This window comes from Manis pentadactyla, chromosome 6 (assembly GCF_030020395.1).
Source record: "Manis pentadactyla isolate mManPen7 chromosome 6, mManPen7.hap1, whole genome shotgun sequence".
Taxonomy (NCBI): domain Eukaryota; kingdom Metazoa; phylum Chordata; class Mammalia; order Pholidota; family Manidae; genus Manis; species Manis pentadactyla.
In genome coordinates, this window is record NC_080024.1 from 49,702,074 (window position 1) to 49,722,231 (window position 20,158).

The 20,158-nt window shown below is 37.8% G+C and overlaps 1 protein-coding gene across 1 annotated transcript in view; it reads left to right on the plus strand.

Annotated features, from left to right (window-relative positions):
• Positions 1 to 20,158, plus strand: part of RFTN2 (raftlin family member 2) — a 69,133-nt gene that overhangs the window by 16,245 nt on the left and 32,730 nt on the right. Inside the window, exons 2-4 of the mRNA XM_036900527.2 lie at positions 5,334 to 5,517; positions 7,041 to 7,155; positions 10,463 to 10,742. Of these exons, the coding sequence (XP_036756422.2) occupies positions 5,334 to 5,517; positions 7,041 to 7,155; positions 10,463 to 10,742 (579 nt within the window). The remainder of the gene's footprint in view (positions 1 to 5,333; positions 5,518 to 7,040; positions 7,156 to 10,462; positions 10,743 to 20,158) is intronic.

Below are 20,158 nucleotides of genomic sequence, written 5' to 3' on the forward strand. Positions count from 1 at the left end.
TACAGTAAGTGATTCTGTTTTATGGTTATATGAGAGATATAAATTATTTTTGAAGTAAATTTAAGCTCAAAATGAACGTTAAAAGAAAAACTTAAGGACATGGAAGTACAGGTATTAGTCAGACATGACAAAAATTGAGAAAGAGTGCTCAGAGACTTAAGTTTGGGATATACCACCCCAGTCCAATGTGCACATGGTAGAGAGGGGAGCTGAGGGTGGCTCCATGCCTTTCTTATAGGAAAAGTGAATGGGTTTTGTGAGAATTTTTTTTGTAAGCTGGGTGGTTGTTTGAGTACTATATTTTTGAGATGGCTGACACTCTACTTTCTGGTTAAGTAGAACAAAAATCTCTCTCACCTCTAATTTTTTGCCATATTTCTTTGCCATACATATATTTAAAGAACTGAGCAGGTCAGAGTCCTATTCTGCGCTGACACCTGTAGTCTGTGTACCTAACTCCTCCATTGCTCAGTCAGTGTCACACCTGCCAGATTGTTCTGTGTGACAGCCCTTTGAATACATCCAGATGGCATCTTGTTCCTCACTTATTTGGCACATAATTGAAGAACACCTGTCAGGCATCTTCAGATGCCCCCTCACTATCCTGAACACTTTCTTTTGAACATACTCCAGCTTGAAGCTGTCTGTCTCTAATTTGGCCCTTAAACTGAACACAATCTACTTATTCATTCAACAGAACTGAGTATTGATGTGGTAGGTACTGTACTATGTGTAGAGATGCAGCAGTGAACAAAATATGAATATCCTTGCCTTCAAAGAGCTTTCATTCTGATGAAGGAGGCAGACATTAAACAAGATAATTAGGTGAATGTACTAGTATTATTTAGATAGTGATGAATGTGAAAGAGACAAAAATTAAGCAGGAAATGTGCCAATGATGGTCCTCTCAGCACAAAATTCACTCAGCCCCCTTGCTATGGAAACAGTCTTCTTTCAGATGGCCCACGATCACGTTAGAGTAACTGCTAATTCATAATTAGTTTGTGGTCAACTAAAGCCTCCAGGGTTTCCCCATCCCACCTCCCAAAAAATGAAATTTTTTTTCTCTAATTCTGTGTTTTGAACTTAAGGAAAGAACTAAGAATTTATCCCATTAGATTGTTTTTAACTTTGGGACATTTATATCACTGAACCAAGACTTCTTTAAATATTCATTCTCTTAGCCAGTGTATTTGCAACTGCTTCTTTGCTATGTAACTGACCACGTTTCACTGACCCTAAACACCATTGATTGTAAAATATCATTACTTTATGTACCACTAAAAAAGAAAAAGATACCAGTTAAGCTATGACTTACTCTTTTCTTATCATTTAGTAGTTTTATTTTTACCAATAGCAAAAGCTCTTTTTGACATTTTAAAAATAAAGTTTTCCTTCTATATCTCTCCTACATACATAAAAACAGAAAATTAAGTAAAATAAAGATAGTCCTAAAACTTCTTCACACTCGGGATCTGATTCTTCTGAATCACTTTCAGACTCAGAACTCTCATATCCCCATTTTTCCACATAATTTTCTCCTCTGGGCAGTCAAGAGTATGGGCAATGCCACATTTCTTAAAAGAGTCCTGGAGTTTTCTTCCAGGCCCTGATAGACAGTCTGCAAGTTTGAGACTGGAGCTTTTTGATATTGCCAGATGTCACTAATGGAAAGATTTCAGTCAACAACCAGGACTCATACTTTTCCCACAAGTAATCCTTGAGCGATTTGTTGACTGAAACCTCAAGCCCTCTTGGTTAACTAGTCATGGCCTGTGCAAAAACAACCATCTTCCCACAGGAAGTGAAACCCACTGTAGTTATCACCTGACCTACAGTAGAGGTTAAAATGCCAGGAAAGATTTCCAAGCCAAGGCATATCCCATATTCTTGTATTACATATTTTCTTTTCTTTGGTATCATTAATCTGCAATTATATGAGCAACATTATGTTTACTAGACTCCCGCCATCACCAAGTTCCCCCCACAAACCCCATTAGAGTCACTGTCCATCAGCGTAATAAGATGCTTTAGAATCACTACTTGTCTTCTCTGTTGTACAAACCTCCCCGTGCCCCCCACCCTCTAATTATGTCTGCTAATCGTAATTTGTATTACATTTTACAAAGGCAAACTTTCGCAAAAATGAAATGCTCATCTCCACTCATATTTTTTTTCAGTTACCAGCTACAATCTTTTTTTGTTTCATTTTTGTCAAGTAAATAGTATTTTTTTCAGTAAGCTTTAAAGTTCCTTAATCTTCATGAATTTTTAAGTTTTTATTTTGCAATCTGCCTTGCTAAGAAAATTGTATAAAACTACTGGGAAAGTGTTGAAGTTCCTTATTTTTCTGGCATGACTTTTGAGGAAGAAGGCATAGCACACATTTTTAAACCAATAAACCAGATGCCACTATACTCTTTAAAAATCTTTGACCTACACATACAACCTAAAACTAGAAAAATCCTGGAAGGAAACCGAGGGGGGAAAGCTTTATGACATTTGATTTGGCAAAGATTTCTGATTAAAACACCAAAAGCATAGGCAACAAAAGCAAAAACAGATAAATGGGACTACATCAAATGTAAGAAATTCTGTACATCAAAGGACACAATGAACAGAGAAGAAAGTCAATTCTATGGAATGGGAGAAAACACAATACCCAGAATAAATACAGTACTTCTACAACTCCACAATGACAAAAAAAAATTTTTTTAATGGGCAAAGGGCTTGAATGTACATTTCTCCAAAAATGATATACAAATGGCCAACAACCATAGGAAAAGATGCTCATCATCACTAATCATTAGAGAAATGCAAATCAAACCACAATGAAATATCACTTCACACCCACTAGGATGGCTACTATCAAAAAAATAGAAAACAAGTGTTGACAAGAATGTAGGGAAACCGGAACGCTTGTGCACGATAGATAGGAATGTAAAATAGTATGAGAGAAGCAAGGCCAGCAGGATCCAGAACCTTGTCCAAGCCAGCAAGCTCATTCTTTGTGTGTGACACAGTCCTCTCCCAAGTTTCCGGATTTCATTCCAACATTGAGTTAATTACACCCAATGTAGCTCCACTTCTCATTACTTTTTACCTTGTTTTTAAGTGTTTTTTTCTCACTGTAATATTATTAACTTAAGGAACATAAAGTGGGTCTGAAGCTAGAGCCTTACAAAGTGAGTAAGACCTTTAACTCTACGGGGTTGGATTCTCGCTAGGTTCCTGATTCCCCTCACTTATATGATCAAAAGAGCAACAATTCCACAACAGTGCTTCTATGTTCTTTCCCTGTTGTGTCTCTCCCTTAAGGTCTAGATAACCAGTATGATTGTTTCTTAACTTACTAACTTAACTTTTTTATTTCCACTAGCTAACTGTGATAGTTTTCCCCCCTTTATGCAATAATTTCACCTTTTAATTCCACTTATGAACCGTGTTTCCGACTTAACATAATGACCTAAGAAAAATGCTAGAAAGAAAATAGAGATAGATTCCTTGCCCTTAAAAGAATTCTCAGTCTAACAGCAGAGACAAGTGTATGAACAAGTAACTATAATACCATCTGATAAGGGACCTTGTAGAATGCCCAGCACAGAGGAAGTACAATCAACTCAGGCTCAGGGAACAGGAAGGGAAATGAAGGCCTGGTGGCATGAAGCAGTGTGCCAGGTTTAGGAGCTCCAGTTCTTCAGGCCTTCTGAAGCAAGACATACAGGAGAAGGGTGACAAGAGTGAAGTCTGAGTAAGTAGGCAGAGGGCAGACTACAGAGATTCCCTTGTATTATGCGAAAGTAGTTCCATTTTCTACAATAAGCAATGACATCTGTTAAAAGACAGAAATTAAAAAAAAAAATTTCTAGAGTCAGTATATAGTTCTAAAAGTAAGTTTAGGTTATGTTTCATTCCTTAGTCTGAAGAGTTTATTCTATAAAATAGACTCCTTTGTTTATAAATCAGGGTTGGTAGTTAAAATACTAAAAAAAGTAAAATTAAATGAATCATGGTGTGATTGCCACCTAACCAGGCAGAACTGAGCCCTTTTATAATGAAACCCAGCTGTTTCTTCAAAGTCCAGGATCATTCTCTTTATTTTTATTCCTTTCATAATGATGAAGAAAGTATATGTGATGAGATTAGTTGAAATCCAGAGGATGAAAATTTGAGGAAATGGATTATCCCGGTGTATATAACTTTTCTACCAAGTGCTTTATTTTCATTTGAGAAGTTGGCGTAAACACCCACTGCTGGTGGATTTCTGTTCCATCACGTGGATACTAATGCAGGAGGAGGTGGGGATTTCCTCTGACCCTTCTTCCTTGTCTGCTTCTTAACCTCCTGTCTGCGTTCAGACAATTAACAGCAGTTCCTCACTGGACGCCACTGACCATGCTGACAGAATCCAGCAGCCAGCACTGCCCATGCTGGAGTTAATGCATGTGTTTTGTTAATCAAGGGATAATCAAATTGCAGTTCTATTTCCAGACATTAATTCTTGATTGTTTTCCAGAGAATGAGAAATATTGTTACATAAAATTAATTTGTTTTTAAAATTAATACTGCTGGAACATTAAGGACATTTTCCCAAACAACATGTCCTTTCCTTTTACTAAAACTATATGGATTGTACTATTTTATAGTTTCTATAGATTTGCCCTGCTTCAAGGGATGGTGTGGTTGCATATCAATTTTGCATTTAGATTTTAAAATATTTCCTCTACACTTAGAATTTTTACTTATTAAAAAGAATATCTGGATGTCTTTTTCAATTCCTTTACTCAAGCACTTTTATAAGTGCCACAAGGAATCGTATTTTCAGTTTCTCAGAAAAACTTAAACCATGGTGCTTTTGAAATGTAACTGGAAATAAGAAAGCACTTGACAATTCTTACTTAACAAATGCCATTTCTCCTATTTTTAATCTTAGATGTGTGTGAAACTTATTCTTAAGAAATTATACATTTCATCTTGCTCAGAATCATAAAGACAATTGGCTCTTCAACTTAGTATTGTTTCTCTTGTGTATGTCTGCAGTGTCTATTAATGCAAGTATAGTCACTCAAATGAAATCCTAAATTGAAAAGAAGTATGTAAGTCATTATATTTCTACTTTAAGACATATGGTAATACTACATATCTACCAGCTCATAAGGTTACTTTTGCTTTTTTTCTGAAATTGATTTAGAAAATATATAATATATGCTACTGTAACTTTGAGAGTAAATTATATGGGTATGCTTCTTATCCATTAGCTTTATCACACATAGAAATAATGTATACTTCAATATTATGAATGTACACATTGCCCTTTGCATTTATTGTTTCAGCATCTCCAAACCCAGAAGTCATCAAAATAAATTCAATTCTAGATATAGTAACAAATGTGGAAGACTACTACCTTAAAGGATATAGTATTGGAGCTATTCATCCTGTCATACAATCTGCAGGGCAGCGAAAACCCCTGCCTGCAAGTTATTTATACAGGGCAGTGCTGTCGCGCTTGAAAGTAAGGTAAGCCTGGCACTCAAGAAAAGTCCTACTAAGGAGGCTGTTGAAAGTGACAGTTATCTTTGGCTAAAAGAAAAGAAAATTTGAGCAAAATGATGGGGAATCAGAGATTATTAGGCATTTGGGCTTAAGGCACATTTTCCAGCAGTTGAACTGCCTTTCTCAAAATTCCTCATTGATTTTTGCCCCTTGCAGCCACCCAGGTAGTAAGATGGAAGTAAACAAAGGGAAAGGAAAATAGACTCCAGAAGCTTCTACAGCAACTTCAGCAGATGAGGGAATAGCAATTTGCTACAAGTCTTATCACTGGGCCAAAAGCTGACTGGACCAATAAAGTACACCTTCCCTGGGCATTTTTTTTAAGAGTCCTATATTATTTTAATAGTAGTGGCAACAGAAACTGTCTCTATCTTCTAAAACTTTCACAGCAGAAAGGCTTTCATGCCAAGTTCTCACAGATTGGATAGACCTCTTATCAGCTTTTTCCCAAAAATAGGATGTAAAAACCAATTGACTTTGGTTCATTTTTTAAACTTTTCTTAGTAGCTGCTTTCCCAAACAATCCTGCAAGGATCTTTGCCAGCTTAGCTTGTAAGTTTGACGGTTTTCAAAATAATGTTGCACCTTCCATTGAAGAATGAAAATAACCAGACCAATGTCCTTGATGAGCACATTAAATTTTTTACACAATTCTTAAACTCTATCAAAACCATCTCAAAGACCAGAGAAAAAATTGTGTTTTATCTTTAGAGTGATGGACTTATCATCAACTGTAACTATGAAAGAGCTAAGCAGAGAAGGAAAAATGAGATAAGAGGAAGAAAGAAGACAGGAAATAGGAAAAAATGAGGGAGCTTCTAAACATTCCAGGTGTGCTCTGAAGGGACACTGTCGGCTGCTGAGTAATTGTCTGCTCACACGTGCCTGAGCGGGTGTGTCCAGGCTTCTGCTTTCACCAAGATGGGGAGCCTCACCAGATACTTACTAGTTCAAGCATTACTAAATAAACATGCCATTTTATCACACAGTAGCAATACTTATGTCCTAATGACAAATTTTATAAACTATGTATAAATTCTTTTTTCTCTTTTAGCATTACTGCAAATAAACTTAACAGTGCCCTGACAAGGCTAAGAATAAGCAAGGGGTAAAGATCAGAAAAGAAGAAAAAGGGAAAAAACAGGACAGTATTTCTCTGCATTTAAATAAGATTTTTTGCCTGTGCTTTTGTACAACAATGAGGTATAACAGTGATGTAAAGTCATTTCTCACAGCCTTTATTAGAACAACGGACATGAAATTATTCTTTCATATTATCGGAAATTAAGGACATTTAAATTAATAGAAGTTATTGTGTTTTTCTGGTATTTTTACTTATGAAGACAACAATTAGGCTTGAAATAACCAAAAGAAAGAAATTACTGCCTAGACCTTATCTTGGGTGGGTTGCTCCCTCACTTTCACATGAGCATATTAGCTGAAAGTCAACAATTGGCTTCCAACGATGAACATATTCTCTGTTTCAGCCCGAAGCACTCAGCAGCACCCAGTGGACAAAGACGCCCAAGGCTTGTGATTGAAGAATGTCCTCTAACTTATGAGACACAAACAAATGACATAGCAAAAGAACTGATAGAAAAGGTACTAAATGTATACATTTTTTCATGTGATATTGACAAATATTTGGTATTTCTTCTTCATCAATTTCCTTGCTTACTTTAAAAAGAACTGGGAGATGGTAGGTGACTTAGTCTACCAGAGTTTGAAACATACTGAAGCATATGTACAAATCGTAGAGAGTTTAAACTAGAAAGACAAGTCAATGAAACACAATGGAAATGCCAGAAATAAAGTTATATACATATAATAAGTTTCATAGCAAACCTGATGAATAAAATGGGGGAACAGCCATTACTTAATAAGTGCTACTCAGAAAGCAAGCAATTGTTCTACAGAAATGGGACTCCACACAACTTAGATGAGATAAAGAGGCCATTTTTAACTATAAAAAAATCCAAAAGAAAGTGAAAGAGTAGACATATGCAATTATTGAAGAGACTGAGGAATTTGAGTATATACATATAACTTACATAGTAGGAAAGCTAAGCTTAAAAAAAAGAATCAGGGGAAATCTGCAACAAATGTGTCCTATGGGAGCTTCATTTTCAGAATATACAGAAAATGAATACAAATGCATGAAAGTGATGTCCAGTCTTGAACAGACAAAGAGAATCCACGGACAGTGGAATACAAAGGAAACACAAATAATAGACGTTTGGCAAAAGGTTCAACCTAACTAATAAGTTTTAATGTAAATAAAAACTAAGAATTAATACCTCGCCAGTGTTAACTGAGAAATAAAATTGAAAGTATTAATTCTAGTGTTGGAAAAGCTTTAAGAAAACATTCATATAGCACAACTGGCATTGTAATAAATTAGTAGTCTTTCTGAATATCAATTTGGTAATAAAAATCATAAGTCTCATTTTATTTTATGACCTAATATTTCAAGATATTAATTGAAAATAAAGTCATTTTCATACAAAGAAATTTTAATCATCAGTGAACAAGGGGCAAAATTCTCAATAATTGGAAAACTGAGAAGGAAGCAATCATATATCAATACAATGGAATATTTTATGAGCATTAAACATGACAACTATATTGATTGCTGAGTTAGAAAAGTCTATAAATAAAACTTAATTGAAACTTCAATGAAAAATTGAATACTATATGTATATTGATTACAACCAAGAGAATTGTGCATACATAAATATTCTAAATTCACAGGATTTTATGGTTAACAGTTTTCTTTAGGTGCATTCACATATAGGTAAGGTTTTAGGTTTTATTTACATGACCACAGCTAAAACCTCAGGCATTTCCTTTCAAGTAAAACTTGTGAAACTTTTTCATAGTTTCTATTGTTCCCAAGCTTTAAAGTACCATGTGTATAAGATTATCTGTGGTTTGTATATAACCAGTTATAGCTGTTAATGATATTTCCCATTTAGGTATAAAGTCACCATTCAATAAGCTTTTTCAGGAACAGTCTTTGAGACTAGATTTTTATAAACAAAAGTACACATACTGTTTACTACTACTATTCTGGGAAATTTCAATTCTTTTTCTGGGAATAAATCCACTCCAGAAAACTTATTTTGAAAACAAAATGTAACTACTAATTTAGTCTTAATAAATCACCATCAGTGCCCTTGTTTTGCATTTGACTTCTTGGACACTGGCCTATTTAAACAGGAAAGTACTGTTATTTCAGCAATTAGAGTAATAGTGTTATTTCATGAAGAGAAAAGCTTCAGGAAACACAGCACATGAAATATTTGAACATTGCCCCATGTATGAACAAGACCAATAGATGAATGCCAAATGTTGTTTTTGAATAGCTGCCTTATATAAAGACTTGACTATTGAACAGCTAGATTTTAAGTTGTTTTAACATTACATCAATGTTGGCTCTATTTTTAAAATAATGTTCACAAATGTTTTTCTCAGGATTTTTAAATAAAAACAAAATTTTAAATGTCAATCTTCCAACTTAAAAAAATGGAAAAATATTAATATTTGTTACCAGACTTTTCCAGATGAAACTTTCTAGTAATAGAAAAAACTTTCTGCACTTTTCCAGCCAGATCAACAATAAGGCCTAGAGAAAACACTGACAATGAAGTCCCCCATTTCTACCAGCAGAAGGCCATGCCTCCTTACCACCTCCCTGTCCTTTCCCAGGACACCTGATGAAAAGGACAGTTTGTGGTTTTTATGCTTAAGACTCCATGCAATGTTACAATCTTGATATATTAATTTAGAGGAGTAAATGGTATTGGGTCAATATAGTCCTTTGTCTAAGGCACACACACCCACACCCTCTCAGAATTCCCCCCTTCCTCACTGGAGCGGAGTTACAGTGGCCCCCTTTGATTGGACATGCTTCTCAAGTTTTACCCCAATTCTTCTCGGTCTTTTTCATTCCATTTCATTTCTGACTAAAGATGTTTCTTCATTTGCAACCTCCATCATAACTCTTTTTTTTCCCTCCCAGGTAACATTTAAAACATTTCACTTAAATGTTTAAAATAATGACCATAAAAAGATACTATTTTTTCATTATACCTTATTAACAAATATTTATAGATACTTGTATAGATATTGTACAAGCAACACCAAGGAACTGCCAGCTTAACACAGGAGAAAGATGATGCAAAGAACAGGGAAATGAAGCAAAACAGAAAGGGAGAAGTGCTGAGCATGAAAGTAACCACTCTTAGCTTCTCAAGTGATCTCATTGGCATTGTGTCATGTGCCTCTTTAACTGATAGGATTGAATCTAATCAGGTCTGTTTGGCCCAGACAGGAGACAATAACATCAAGATATGAGCAGATCAGAAAGCTTCCTAAGGGTGGTAGTATGAATTGGGCTTATGCATTATATATACACATTTGTCAAGAATGTCTTCTAACATTTCTCTTTATCCACATCAAGCAAACAATGTTGTGTGTTTTATGCTTTTTAATTAATGTCTCTTCCATCTTAATTAAGATGTATTTGCTAATGTTATTTCTCAGGATTTCTCAGAATAGTTTATAATTTTGCTTCTCCTGGAGAGACCATTATAAACAGGTCTTCAAAAATCTTGCAGTAAAATTATTAATTCTTCCCAAATAGTACATTTTGGAGAAAAATATGATTCCTATTTTCACAATTTCTAAAGCATATTAGTTCTGTTTGAAGAAATTGTAACAATGATGTGACAAAGTCTTTGGAGTAGGTGCTATATTAGAGGTTATTCATTTGTTTGTGAATGGTTCTTTAATGAGTGGTCAATACTCCTTCTAGTGAATTTCCATGGTCAGCCTAAAGGTTAATTGATAAAGGAATCAATGTAAATGAAGTTTACATTTTGTTCTACAATCTCTTTTTAAACCTCAGATTAATGTAGCTGCTAAAAGAGGAATGAAATTTGTTGGATTCATATCGCAGCAATATCCACCACTTAAATTCTGCAATGGAGCCAACCATGATGGAGATACAGAATCAACAGCTCCCGTGAGACACAGTTCAGATGAAAGCTGTAGAAGCTGGCATGAAGAAACAGTAAGTGGGCCATCATCTGAAAGTGGCATTGAGGAAGAGCTTCATCATGATAGTGCAAAGTGTCAAACGGAGCGAGCTGGCAGCCCCAGGTCCTCGAAATCAAGAAAGGGAGAAGGTAATAGACAAGATGAGTAGAAATGTAATTTTTCTTAATTTAACTTAAGCAAAAATAAGTTTTTGAGGTTTTCTTTTTAGAAATGTGAAACAAAGTAAATTTCTAAAGATTACAAATACTGAATAAACGAATATAAACTTGCCTTGAGTTTTTTAAATTATTGCATCCAGAAATAAGGTAGGACAGTTTTCCAAACAGTTCATCCTGTTTAGAGGAGTAAATGATATTGCGTCAACATAGTCCTTTGTCTGAGGTATGCACATAATGAAACTCTGCGCTGAAAATTGGTTCCCACTTGGTCATTCACTAACTCCCTGTAAAACGGAGGCTGTGCACATGTACCAAAAAAGCTGTTCTGATTTATGTTGTCCTTACAAACAGCATGTGGGAATTTTAGTTTTAGCCTTTCCCATTTCATGGATGATTTTCACCATTGAAATTAATTTGCTTTCTTTGATCATTAATTACAAAATGAAGCATGCACATAATGATGAAACAATTAATATAACAATCATCCCTGAATCCTAAAATAACTTTAAACAATAGTTTTATTCTTCTTTGCCAAGTAACAAGTCTTCCCAAGAAATTGAAAGGATTTTTTCATGTATTTTGGACTGTTCAAAGCTTTCCAGTACCTTTATGGGCATCCTTTAAAAAGTGCTATTAAAGAAAATTAAAGGCTATGTATACCACAGAGTTAAGAGCTCTGGAGTCAGACTGCTTCCATTTCTTTATAGAAAGGGTGTTGTTGTGAGAAATAGATAGGTATCTACAAATGCTCAACCCAGTGCCTGGCATAGGATAGACTATTAATTTAGCTACTATTAACTGCATATTTTTTTAAACTGCAGAACATTGCATATCATTTAGGGATATATGTATATTAAAATAATAAAAGTCAAAGAGAGGCTCAAGGTGGTGGCGTGAGGAGGGCATGGAAATCTCCTCCCAAAACCATATATATTTTTGAAAATACAACAAGTACACTACGCCTAACAGAGAGACCAGAAGATACAGTACAACAGCCAGACTACATCTACATCTGCAAGAACTCAGTATCTCACGAAAAGAGTAAGATACAAAGCCGCGACTCTGGGGGAACTGAGCACTCCCCCCACCCACCCCAGCTCTCCAGCAGAAGGAAAGGAGTCAGAGTGGGGAGAGAGTGGAAGCACAAGAATGCTAAATACCCAGCCCTAGTAATCTGCACTGGGAGCAGACACACACTGCATGATGTACTGGATATTAGAAAAACAGAAAAGTAAAATCTGGGAGTGGGTCCCTGCAGCGAGCTCCCCTGGGACAAAAGAAAAGCAGATGTTTTTTGAAAGTCTTAAAGGGACAGGGGCTTCAAAGCTGGATGGAATCATCCCAGCACACTCAGCTCAGCAGGCTGGGAATCCTGAGGAACTTCAGGCACCCCAACGCCCTGGGTGGCAACGATGCTCTGAAGCCCCTCATGGCGATAAGCAGGCTGCCAGTCGTTACCCCTGGCCAGCACAGTCCTGCCACAGTGGCAGAGCAGCTGGAGAGTGGCCTCACCCACAGCAACCACCCAGAGTCTCCTCCCAGCATGCAGCCGCCAGGGACAGACCCAGAGGCTGCCGCCGGTGCACAGCAACCCAGCACAGACAGAGGAAGCCAGGGCAAGGCACAAAGGGGTGCTGTTCTCACAGGAGAGCACACCTGGCATGCCTACCACTCGCTGCAGGGTTCTCAGGTACCCTGAGGGCTTCCCCGCCCATGGCAGACCAGGGGATTAACACAGAGGCTCCTCCCAGTGTGTGTGGGTAACCAACACAGGCAGCAGAGAAGGGCAAGGCAACCAGCAAGCAGGAAGGGACTTTGTTCTCCCACCTAACACAGGCAACACCTGCCGATGACCACCAATGTCACCATGAAAAGGCAGAAGAATCTGGACCAGTCAAGAAACACCTAGACAACACCAGAGAGAGGGCCTGGGGAGATAGATACAACCAATCTTCCTGAAAAATAATTCAAAATAAAGGTCATAACCATGCTGATGGAACTGCAGAGAAATATGCAAGAGCTAAGGGATGAAGTCAGGAGGGAGATAACAGAACTGAAACAATCTCTGGAAGGACTTAAGAACAGACTGGATGAGGTGCAAGAAACTGCTAATGGAATAGAAATCAGAGAACAGGAATACAGAGAAGCTGAGGCAGAGAGACATAAAAGGATCTCCAGGAATGAAAGAATATTGAGAGAACTGTGTGATCAATCCAAATGGAACAAAATGCACATTATGGGGGTACCAGAAGAAGAAGAGAGACAAAAAGGGATACAAAGTGTTTTTGAAGAAATAACTGCTGAAAACTTTCCCAAACTGGGGGAGGAAATAGTCTCTTAGACCATGGAAGCCCACACAACTCCCAACACAAGGAACCCAAGGAGGACAACACCAAGACATATAATAATTAAAATGGCAAAGATCAAAGACAAGGACAGAGTATTAAAGGCAGCCAGAGAGAGAAAAAAGATAACCTAAAAAGGAAAACCCATCAGGCTATCATCAGATTTCTCAACAGAAACCTTACAGACCAGAAGAGAATGGCATGATATATTTAATGCAATGAAACAGAAGGGCCTTGAGCCAAGAATATTGTATCCAGCATTATTATCATTTAAATATGAATGAGGGACTAAACAATTCCCAGACAAGCAACAGTTGAGGGAATTTGCCTCCCACAAACCACCTCTACAGGGTATTTTAGAGGGGCTGCTCTAGATGGAAGCACTCCTAAGGCTAAATAGATGTCCACCAGAGAAAATAAAATCACACCAGAGAAAGCAGAACAACCAAATACTAACTAAAGGCAAAAAATAAAATCAACTATTCACAAAATAAGTAAAAGGAAACACAAAAGAGTACAGAACAAAACAACTAACATATAAAGAATGGAGGAGGAGGAATAAGAAGGGAGAGAAGTAAAGAATCATCATAATGTGTTTATAATAGCTTAATAAGAGAGTTAAGTTAGACAATTGGATAGTAAAGAAGCTACCCTTGAACCTTTGGTAACCATGAATCTAAAGCCTGCAATGGCAATAAGTACATATCTTTCGATAGTCACCCTAAATGTAAATAGACAGAATGCACCAACCAAAAGACACAGAGTAATAGAATGGATAAAAAAGCAAGACCCATCTATATGCTGCTTACAAGAGATTCAGGTCAAACCCAAAGACATACACAGACTAAAAGTGAAGGGATGTAAAAAGATATTTCATGCAAATAATAGGGAGAAAAAAGCAGGTGTTGCAGTACTTCTATCAGACAAAATAGAATTCAAAACAAAGAAAGTAACAAGAGATAAAGAAGGACATTACATAATGATAAAGGGCTCAGTCCAACAAGAGGATATAACCATTATAAATATATATGGACCCAACACAGGAACACCAGCATATGTGAAACAAATACTAACAGAATTAAAGTAGGAAATAGAATGCAATGCATTCATTCTAGGAGGCTTCAACACACCACTCTCTCCAAAGGACAGATCAACCAGGCGGAAAATAAGTAAGGACACAGAGGCACTGAACAACACACTAGAACAGATGGACCAAACAGACATCTACAGAACTCTACACCCAAAAGCAGCAGGATACACATTCTTCTCAAGAGCACATGGAACATTCTCCAGAACAGACCACATCCTAGGCCACAAAAAGAGCCTCTGTAAATTCAAAAAGATTGAAATTCTACCAACCAAGTTCTCAGACCACAAAGGTATAAAACTAGAAATAAATTGTACAAAGAAAACAAAAAGGCTCACAAACACATAGAGGCTTAACAATGCTCCTAAATAATCAATAGATCAATGACCAAATTAAAACAGAGATCAAGCAATATATGGAGACAAATGACAACAACAGCACAAAGCCCCAACTTCTGTGCAGTGAAGTGAAGGCAGTTCTAAGAAGAAAGTATATAGCAATCCAAGCCTATTTAAAGAAGGAAGAACAATCCCAAATGAACAGTCTAAAGTCACAATTATTGAAATTGTAAAAAGAAGAACAAATGAGGCCCAAAGTCAGCAGGAGGGACATAATAAAGATCAGAGAAGAAATAAATAAAATTGAGAAGAATAAAACAATAGAAAAAAATCAATGAAACCAAGAGCTTATTCTTTGAGAAAATAAACAAAATAGATAAATCCCTAGCCAGATTTATTAAGAGAAAAAGAGAATCTTCACACTTGAACAGAATCAGAAACGAGAAAGGAAAAATCACAATGGACGCCACAGAAATACAAAGAATTATGGCAGAATACTATGAAAATCTATATGCTAACAAGCTGGAAAACCCAGAAGAAATGACCAACTTCCTAGAAAAATACAACCTTCCAAGACTGACCAAGGAAGAAACAGAAAATCTAAACATACTGATTACCAGCAACGAAATTGAAGTGGTAATCAAAAAACTACCCAAGAACAAAACCCCCAGACCAGATGGATTCACCACTGAATTTTATCAGACATACACAGAAGACATAATACGCATCCTCTTTAAAGATTTCCTGACGAAGGGGCAGAAGATGGCGGTGTGAGTAGAGCAGCGGAAATCTCCTCCCAAAACCATATATATCTATGAAAATATAACAAAGACAACCCTTCTTAGACAAAAGACCAGAGGACACAGGAAAATATCCAGACCACATCTGCACCTGAGAGAACCCAGCGCCTCGCGAAGGGGGTAAGATACAAGCCCGGCCCGGCGGGAGCCGAGCGCCCATCCCCCCAACTCCCAGCGGGAGAAGAGCAGGCAGAGCAGGAGGGAGACGGAGCCCAGGACTGCCGAACACCCAGCCCCAGCCATCCGGGCCAGAGTGCAGGGCGCTCGATACTAGGGAAACAGGGCAGCAAGAACAGTGAGCGGGCACCAGACGCTGGGCGCCAGAGGACATAAGAAAAGCACGCGACCAATTTTTTTTTTTTTTTTGGCGAGCGCTTTTTGGAAGTCTTAAAGGGATAGGGACCCCAATACTAGGGAAACAGGGCAGCAAGACCGGTGAGCTGATGCCTGAGGCTGGCGCTGGAGAATAAAGAAAAACGAGCGGCCACATTTTTTTTTTTTTAATTAAAAATTTTATTTTTTTGGTGGTCATTGTTTTGTTTTGGCAGGTGCTTTTTGGAAGTCTTAAAGGGGCAGCGTGGGATACTTAATCCAGAGGTAGGGAATCCGGGGATCTCTGGGCACCCTAACCCCTGGGCTGCAGGGAGCAGGGAGGCCCCTTACTTACGGAGATAAATAGCCTCCCAGCAGCTCCTGCTCCAACGCGACTCCACCATTTTGGAGTAGCTGCCCGAGCCAGGCCACGCCCACAGCAACAGCGGAGATTAACTCCATAGCAACCGGGCAGGAAGCAGAAACCCTGTCTGTGCGCAGTTGCGCAGCACAAGCCACTAGAGGTCGCTGTTCTCCCAGGAGAGGAGGGCCACAAACCAACAAGAAAGGAAGTTCTTCCAGCCAGTCACTCGTCCCAGCTCTGCAGACTATTCCTATCACCATGAAAAGGCAAAGCTACAGGCAGACAAAGATCACAGAGACAACACCAGAGAAGGAGACAGACCTAACCAGTCTTCCTGACAAAGAATTCAAAATAAGAATCATAAACATGCTGACAGAGATGCAGAGAAATACGCAAGAGAAATGGGATGAAGTCCGGAAGGAGATCACAGATGCCAGAAAGGAGATCGCAGAAATGAAACAAACTCTGGAAGGGTTTATAAGCAGAATGGATAGAATGCAAGAGGCCATTGATGGAATTGAAATCAGAGAACAGGAACGCATAGAAGCTGACATAGAGAGAGACAAAAGGATCTCCAGGAATGAAACAATATTAAGAGAACTGTGTGACCAATCCAAAAGGAACAATATCCGTATTATAGGGGTCCCAGAAGAAGAAGAGAGAGGAAAAGAGATGGAAAGTATCTTAGAAGAAATAATTGCTGAAAACTTCCCCACACTGGGGGAGGAAGTAATCGAACAGACCACGGAAATACACAGAACCCCCAACAGAAAGGATCCAAGGAGGACAACACCAAGACACATAATAATTAAAATGGCAAAGATCAAGGACAAGGAAAGAGTGTTAAAGGCAGCTAGAGAGAAAAAGGTCACCTATAAAGGAAAACCCATCAGGCTAACAACAGATTTCTCGACAGAAACCCTACAGGCCAGAAGAGAATGGCATGATATATTTAATACAATGAAACAGAAGGGCCTTGAACCAAGGATACTGTATCCAGCACGACTATCATTCAAATATGACGGTGGGATTAAACAATTCCCAGACAAACAAAAGCTGAGGGAATTTGCTTTCCACAAACCACCTCTACAGAACATCTTACAGGGACTGCTCTAGATGGGAGCACTCCTAGAAAGAGCACAGCACAAAACACCCAACATATGAAGAATCGAGGAGGAGGAATAAGAAGGGAGAGAAGAAAAGAATCTCCAGACAGTGTATATAATAGCTCAATAAGCGAGCTAAGTTAGGCAGTAAGATACTAAAGAGGCTAACCTTGAACCTTTGGTAACCACGAATTTAAAGCCTGCAATGGCAATAAGTACATATCTTTCAATAGTCACCCTAAATGTTAATGGGCTGAATGCACCAATCAAAAGACACAGAGTAATAGAATGGATAAAAAAGCAAGACCCATCTATATGCTGCTTATAAGAAACTCACCTCAAACCCAAAGACATGTACAGACTAAAAGTCAAGGGATGGAAAAACATATTTCAAGCAAACAACAGTGAGAAGAAAGCAGGGGTTGCAGTACTAATATCAGACAAAATAGACTTCAAAACAAAGAAAGTAACAAGAGATAAAGAAGGACACTACATATTGATAAAGGGCTCAGTCCAACAAGAGGATATAACCATTCTAAATATATATGCACCCAACACAGGAGCACCAGCATATGTGAAACAAATACTAACAGAACTAAAGGGGGATATAGACTGCAATGCATTCATTCTAGGAGACTTCAACACACCACTCACCCAAATGATAGATCCACCGGGCAGAAAATAAGTAAGGACACGGAAGCACTGAACAACACAGTAGAGCAGATGGACGTAATAGACATCTATAGAACTCTACATCCAAAAGCAACAGGATACACATTCTTCTCAAGTACACATGGAATATACTCCAGAAAAGACCACATACTAGGCCACAAAAAGAGCCTCAGAAAATTCCAAAAGATTGAAATCCTACCAACCAACTTTTCAGACCACAAAGGCATAAAACTAGAAATAAACTGTACAAAGAAAGCAAAGAGGCTCACAAACACATGGAGGCTTAACAACACGCTCCTAAATAATCAATGGATCAATGACCAAATCAAAATGGAGATCCAGCAATATATGGAAACAAATGACAACAACAACACTAAGCCCCAACTTCTGTGGGACACAGCAAAAGCAGTCTTAAGAGGAAAGTATATAGCAATCCAAGCATATTTAAAAAAGGAAGAGCAATCCCAAATGAATGGTCTAATGTCACAATTATCGAAATTGGAAAAAGAAGAACAGATGAGGCCTAAGGTCAGCAGAAGGAGGGACATAATAAAGATCAGAGAAGAAATAAATAAAATTGAGAAGAATAAAACAATAGCAAAAATCAATGAAACCAAGAGCTGGTTCTTCGAGAAAATAAACAAAATAGATAAGCCTCTAGCCAGACTTATTAAGAAGAAAAGAAAGTCAACACAAATCAACAGTATCAGAAACGAGAAAGGAAAAATCACGACGGACCCCACGGAAATGCAAAGAATTATTGGAGACTACTATGAAAACCTATATGCTAACAAGCTGGGAAACCTAGGAGAAATGGACAACTTCCTAGAAAAATACAACCTTCCAAGATTGACTCAGAAAGAAACAGAAAATCTAAACAGACCAATTACCAGCAACGAAATTGAAGCGGTAATCAAAAAACTACCAAAGAACAAAACCCCCGGGCCAGATGGATTTACCTCGGAATTTTATCAGACATACAGGGAAGACATAATACCTATTCTCCTTAAAGTTTTCCAAAAAATAGAGGAGGAGGGGATACTCCCAAACTCATTCTATGAAGCTAACATCACCCTAATACCAAAACCAGGCAAAGACCCCACCAAAAAAGAAAACTACAGACTAATATCCCTGATGAACGTAGATGCAAAAGTACTCAACAAAATATTAGCAAACTGAATTCAAAAATACACCAAGAGGATCATACACCATGACCAAGTGGGATTCATCTCAGGGATGCAAGGATGGTACATTAGAAAAATCATCAACATCATCCACCACATCAACAAAAAGAAGGACATAAATCACATGATCATCTCTAGAGATGCTGAAAAAGCATTTGACAAAATTCAACATCCATTCATGATAAAAACTCTCAACAAAATGGGTATAGAGGGCAAGTACCTCAACATAATAAAGGCCATATATGACAAACCAATAGCCAACATCATACTTAACAGCGAGAAAATGAAAGCTTTTCACCTAGATCGGGATCAAGCCAAGGATGCCCACTCTCCCCACTGTTACACAACATAGTACTGGAGGTCCTAGCCACAGCAATCAGACAACACAAAGAAATACAAGGCATCCAGATTGGTAAAGAAGGAGTCAAATCTGTCAGTATTTGCAGAAGACATTATATTCTACATAAAAAACCCTAAAGACTCCACTCCAAAACTACTAGAACTAATATTGGAATTCAGCGAAGTTGCAGAATACAAAATTAATACACAGAAATCTGTTCCTTTCCTATACACTAATGATGAATGAGCAGAAAGAGAAATCAGGAAAACAACTCCATTCACAATTGCATCAAAAAGAATAAAATAGCTAGGAATAAACCTAACCAAGGAAGTGAAAGACCTATACCCGGAAAACTACAAGACACTCTTAAGAGAAATTAAAGAGGACACTAATAAATGGAAACTCATCCCATGCTCTTGGCTAGGAAGAATTAATATTGTCAAAATGACCATCCTGCCTAAAGCAATCTACAGATTCAATGCAGTCCCTATCAAAACACCAACAGCATTCTTCACTGAACTGGAACAAATAGTTCAAAAATTCACATGGAACCACAAAAGACCCCAAATAGCCAAAGCAATCCTGAGAAGGAAGACTAAAGCAGGAGGGATCTCACTTCCCAACTTCAAGCTCTACTACAAAGCCGCAGTAATCAAGACAATTTGGTACTATCACAAGAACAGACCCACAAACCAGTGGAATAGAATAGAGAGCCCAGATATTAACCTAAACATATATGGTCAATTAATATACGATAAAGGAGCCATGGACATACAATGGGGAAATGACAGCCTCTTCAACAGCTGGTGTTGGCAAAACTGGACAGCTACATGTAAGA